This window comes from Penaeus chinensis, chromosome 35 (genome assembly GCF_019202785.1).
Source record: "Penaeus chinensis breed Huanghai No. 1 chromosome 35, ASM1920278v2, whole genome shotgun sequence".
Lineage (NCBI taxonomy): Eukaryota > Metazoa > Arthropoda > Malacostraca > Decapoda > Penaeidae > Penaeus > Penaeus chinensis.
The window spans coordinates 10,328,726-10,334,743 of NC_061853.1; the positions used below are offsets into that span (position 1 = coordinate 10,328,726).

The window sequence follows — 6,018 nt, forward strand, 5'->3', positions numbered from 1 at the left end:
ACATTACAGCTGATTCCATGCAATTCATATACAACTTAAAATTTGGTTTTATCCTGCGGTTGGGAAAACAAAGTTTTCAACCTCATTAACCCTGCAATCCAGATGATATGACCATCACATCATATGAAAAAATTTGGCTTGAGGGTCTGGTCACAAACATGCAACACTCCAAGAGGAAATTTGGCTGAGAGCTGGGGTGATGCAAACTTGTGGTCAAGAGAATTCAGCTGAAGGTCGGAGTGATGGGAATAACTCGCCATGAGTGCATATAGCTTTTGCAGGGTTATTAGACTCAATGGGCTTTTAGGAAGGCTCCAGGAGGACAATTTCCATCCTCAGCATCCTATTCTTGCACGTTATGACCAGCTGTGCAGGTTGTATGTATCATAGAACACTGAATATTACGAAAATTTTTGAAATGACACAAACAAAATGTTATGTATTGTTATTATTACTGTGCTGAGTTATGGACTACCAAGAGAGATGTGGAGTCTGAGCAAAAAAGACAGTCTATTACCATCTGGATAAAGAAAATCAAATGACAAATATAGACATTGAAAAATAGCAAAAAATAGTAAAAATGCTTATCCTGAAAATGAGAAATTAACATTGCAAATGGGTGGGATGGAGTCTTGTCAGGACACAAGAGTGTGCGCCTCTCCTACAACCCGCACACTTATCAGAGTGAACACTCAAGTAAGCTTAATGCTAATATTTTGGGCCCCATAAAGGCAGTGAAGCATCTGGATCCAAGTGCATGCAATTATCTTCCCGCATATTCAAGGCTTGCCTGAATCACCCAGAAAATCAGGATACCTCTAGTATGGCAAATGATCTTCAAGACTTTGAAAATACTAATAGTTTTTAGAGGTTTCATCAACATCATTTCAAAAAACAAAACATGTTGTATTACATAGCAACAACAGCATTTCCTTCATAATACACAATTAACAAGCAATTCCAAAACCTCAAAATACCAATCAATTCTTTCACTAGCCAACTCTCCTGTTTACGCATTTCCTTGATTTTAAATTTCTTCTTTATTCTTATTACTAATAGTTTTGTAAGTAACATTACATAAATCATAATGTCAACAGCAATATCATCATCAAAATAAAAGCATTAAAAAAATCACAAACTCCAGCAAAAAGGGAAATCAGCAGAAAACACACAGGGATATTATTTGGATCCACGGAAGAGTCATCGATGTGGAAAGAAAATTCGCAGAAGAAAATTTTAGTAGACTGTGTGATTTCCCGGGACCAACGTGTTAAGAATAAGTAAGAGGTCATCAATTTACTAAACTTCAAAATATTTATTTCCATAAATATCCTATGAGTCAGGCAATCTATAGCTGCTATGAGTCCTGGTAACAAATTAAATTACTGTAGTTTCAGCTTTTAACTAGCAATACTATGATTTTTTTCTATTACCCTTAGATTTCCGGCCAGTAAACATTCGTAATACCTTCACATAAAACCTATCACAATGATACTGGTATTAATGGATTCCGCTCCTTCTCTACTATCAAAATATGTAGAAATTATGCAACAGAATACAGTGCCCACAATCTTGGACCCAATAGATGGGGTGGGGATCAATGGTACCAGCGAAATTTCAGGGTAAAATATGAATAATAAAAAAAAAAAGGAATCAATATACAGTCAAATGCATGGGGCTCCTGGCCTCCAACCCCCACCCTGAGCAACACATAGAATCTACCACATATGTATGGCAGGATGGCGAGTAGGATAGACTCAGCATCAGGTGCTCCAGCACGTCAATCATATGCTCTCTCCTGTCATAAACACAACTATCGATACCACTATCACTGTGATCGGTCATGCAAAGTATTTTAAACAATAAGCTTACGGTGACTTTTCAAGAATCACAAGTTTCAAGTGGACTATGAAAGAACACAGGCCATATAGCTACAAGAACTTATCATTCTGAAACTTTCACTACAGTTATTGTTCCCACAAACTACCCAGAGAGTTGCATAAGAACTGACAAGTAGATCAATCTAAACCTTCATAAATAAAAGTAAAATCAAACTTAATTCTGGCAACAAGAATTACTACTTTCCTTCTAGGCATTCCAAGAAATTAATGATACAAAAATATTAAGCCTCAGCAAATGTATCCCTAGTATTATCAGGAGCATAAATGAATTTTCAATTCACACCTAGATACTTAACATGCTACAAAACTTATGATCCTGTCCTAAAAAAAGCCACCAAACTAAAAAAAAATATAAAAAGATAAGTTAATCTTATCTAAAACTTGTACAGAACACGTACATGAAGCAGTACCTTTATCATACTCGAATATGAGAGGCACATCACTGTCAACAGCTGGATATTACCTTTAATAGTTCCCTTATAAAGAGAAATTCCCTTAGCTTTCTGAATTCATTAAAAAAAATATATATATAAACCAAATAATATAAATAGGGGGGAAAAATCTAACAAGGCAAGAACCAAATACTGAGTGCATTCCAACTGCCTTTCCATTTGAGCTGAAGATCCCAAGCATCTTTCAGCAAAGGCCGAGACTGTTTTTCACTCAACTGATAATCTATTTAAATTACATCATACACCAGACATAGATGATGATACGGAGACATATGGATTTTCTAAATGCAACTAAGTAATCACCTTTATCATTAATGATCTAAGAAAGTAACAAAATAAACCAAAACTACAACCTTGAAAATGAATCACACCGTCTACAACAAAACAAAAATACTACATTCTATAATACTGCAAGACCTCTGCTGAATCAACAGACTTTGATAAGATAAAATATTGACTAAAGCGAAAAAAATAATTATTGCTTCCTGGAATTCTTATAAACACATATGCATGATGTCAGAATACAACTAACACACATGTAAACAAGAGAGAGTGAGAGAGTGAGAAAGAGAAAGAGAAAGAGAAAGAGAAAGAGAAAGTGAAAGAGAGAAGAAAGAGAGAAAAACAAGAGATATAAAGAGAGAGAGAGAGAGAGAAAGAATGAGGGAAAGAAACAAAGAGAAAGAAAGAAAGAAAGAAAGAGAAAGAGAAAGAGAAAGAGAAAGAGAAAGAGAAAGAGAAAGAGAAAGAGAAAGAGAAAGAGAAAGAGAAAGAGAAAGAGAAAGAGAAAGAGAAAGAGAAAGAGAAAGAGAAAGAGAAAGAGAAAGAGAGAAAGAGAAAATCAAAAAATTATGACACAAAAAAAACTACAACCTTAAAAACAAATCACACTGTCTACACCCAATAAACTTCCCACCTCCAACAACAATGCAATATCTCCGCTGAATCAACTGTCTCTGATAAGATAAACTATGGACTAATCAAAAAAAATAAAAAATAATAATATTCACTTTCCTGGAATTCTAATGAACACGTACACTTCACGTCACGTCATAATCAACACAACATGTACAGGAAAGAAACAAGTAAACAGGACATGTACATAACAAGGCACTGTGCAAAAACTTCACCATAAATGAAAAAATAATGGAAAGAAATAAATGAACGATTGCCATAGAAGAAAATGAATAAAATTGCCACATATGAAACACTGCCATAGAGGAAAATAAACCTTGCCATAGAGTGAAAAAAATCATGGAAATAAATAAAGGAAGGATTGCCATAGAAGAAAAGGAATAAAATTGCCACATATGAACATAAAAACCTTGCACTGCCATAAAGGAAAATAAACCTTGCCATAAAGTGAAAAATTCATGAAAATAAATAATTGAAAAACGGGTCTTTAAAGCCACGAAGGGAGAGAAAACAAAACAGATAATTAACATAAAAAAAAAAACGAGACTAGTCAACAAACACACAAGAATGCGCGTGTAACGTAGACGAGATCTACAAACAAAAAACAAAAACACAAAATAAACCGCACAAACAACAAAACTAAACCCAAAACAAAACGTGAAATAAACAAAAAACACTTCGTTGTTGTTGTTGTTTTTTCTTTCTTTTTCTTTCTTTTTGTTTTTTTTTCTGTTGGCGAAAAAAAAAGAAATAAAAGGCCTCGTATTGTATTTCCAGCGAGCTTTTCAAAAACCGGACGTCGAAAAGCTGGAATTTTCTTTCGCTCTCCAGAGTAAATATAAAATACATAAATAATAATAATAATCGGACACAAAAAAAAAAAAATAAAAAAAAAATGGCTAAGATGTTTTCACTTATTCTCCCTTTCCTTTCTCTTCCCCTTCGCTTCACTCGCTCTTCGCACTTCTCCCGTCCTTCTCCCTTCACCTGTTGCTCCTCACCGTTAGAGAATTCATGGAAAAAGGAGGAAAAAGGGGGAAAAAGGGCCGGCGAGAAGGAGCTGCTCTTTCCTCTCGCTCTTCCCTTCGGAGGCGGCGCAGGCTGTGCTTCCCGCGGCGGCCGACAGGTGGCAGCACCGCCCGCCACTCGCGCCGCCAAATTTGAATTGCGTTTGGGGGGAAGGGGGAGAGAGGGATGGGGGAAGAAGGGGGAAGGGGGGAGAAAGGGGGGTTGGGGGAAGGGTGAGAGAGGGATGGGGGGAAGCAGGGGGGAAGGGGGGGAAAGGGGGGTTGGGGGGTAGAGGGATGGGGGGAAGAAAGGGGGAAGGGGGAGAGAGGGATGGTGGGAAGAAGGGGGGAAGGGGGAAAGAGGGATGGGGGGAAGAAGGGGGCGGGGGAAGAAGGGGGGGAAGAGGGATGGGGATAAGAAAAGGAGGGGGGTTCTGTGTCTTTTTTGGAATGGGGGTTTTCTCTCTCTTGTGGTATGGAGGGGAAGGGGGGTCTTGTGTCTTTTTTTTTTTGGGGGGGGGGCAGGATTTTTTTTTTACAGTTTAGATATTAGTCTTAAATGTATGCATTTTTAGGAATGATGTCGGCTGTTTTTTCCTCGTTTTGTGGATGATTTGTGGTTCTTGACACGGCCTTAGACGAAGAAAGTGCCAAATCTTAATACGAAATTTAAAATATTGTATGCGTATTTTTAATCTCTTTTTTTTTTTTTTTTTTTCTTACCGTGTTCACTGTTTGTTGTTTTTTCTTGGTGAAACAGCAATGAGATACATATATATTCATATATGCGCATGGTATGAAGCATTATATTTTCATCTTTATCTCTCCTATATTTCTATATACATTTTCTGAAATATTACGCAAATATGTCTCTAAAAAGATGTTTTTAAAAATGTACATGTATATTCATAAAGATATTACGTTCGTTTCAAAGAACTAAGGAACGTCAAGTAAAACACGTACACGAACCGTACGTGTTTGCAGCGTCTATTTCCGCGGCGTAGGTCATAATTGCAATCTTTTTATGGGAATTCTGCGTTTTTCGTTTGATTAATAATAATGATTAATTATGTATTGGCTTAGACAGTTCATATCTGCTCCAGCCATCAGCAAACAGGAGGAAAATGCAAATTATAAGTGTATCTAAAAAATAAAAAATAAAAGAGACAGGAAAATGGCAACTTCTTCCTCGTGACTTGATTAATTAGCAATATATTTGTTTAATATTACTTAAATTTCATTTCTTTCTTTTTTTAATTTCTCGGTACTCTGATGACACGCTGCTGGTAAAAAAAACAAAAATGATAAGAGCGAAAGGAAATGGCATCTCCCGCGTTTTCCTTTCTCTTTTTCTTTTTTTTACTCGTCCACGTGAGGATTTAAATCGTAGCTAATAGCGGCTAAAGTAAACGGCGATTTCGTTCTCGTATCTTGAAATTACATGACTGTTATTACTAACACATCATCATCTTTATCATTATTGTTGTTGTTGTCATTACGGTTATTATCACCTATCAATCATCATCATTATCACCATCATTGTCATCATCATCATCAACATCGTCAATATCATTATCATCAATATTGATATCAGTAGTAGTAACAGTAACCGTAAAAGTAATAATAATAATAATAATAATAATAATAATAATAATAATAATAATAGTAATGATAATAATGATAATAATGATAATAATAATAATAATAATAATAATAACAGTTGACTACCTCCTAATGTTTATA

The 6,018-nt window shown here is 35.7% G+C and overlaps 1 protein-coding gene across 3 annotated transcripts in view; it reads right to left on the reverse strand.

The window, feature by feature from the left end:
- The window catches only part of LOC125044537 (terminal uridylyltransferase 4-like), a 43,174-nt gene extending 38,779 nt beyond the window's left edge, over positions 1 to 4,395 (reverse strand). For 2 of the 3 annotated variants that reach the window (XM_047641235.1, XM_047641234.1), the window contains exon 1: positions 4,270 to 4,395. Coding sequence is in view for 1 of the 3 variants with exons in the window: in XM_047641236.1 (XP_047497192.1) it covers positions 4,270 to 4,284 (15 nt within the window). In the remaining 2 variants the exon portion in view is untranslated. The remainder of the gene's footprint in view (positions 1 to 4,269) is intronic. The other variant, XM_047641236.1, reaches the window with a different exon arrangement.
- Between the last annotated feature and the right edge of the window lie 1,623 nt (positions 4,396 to 6,018).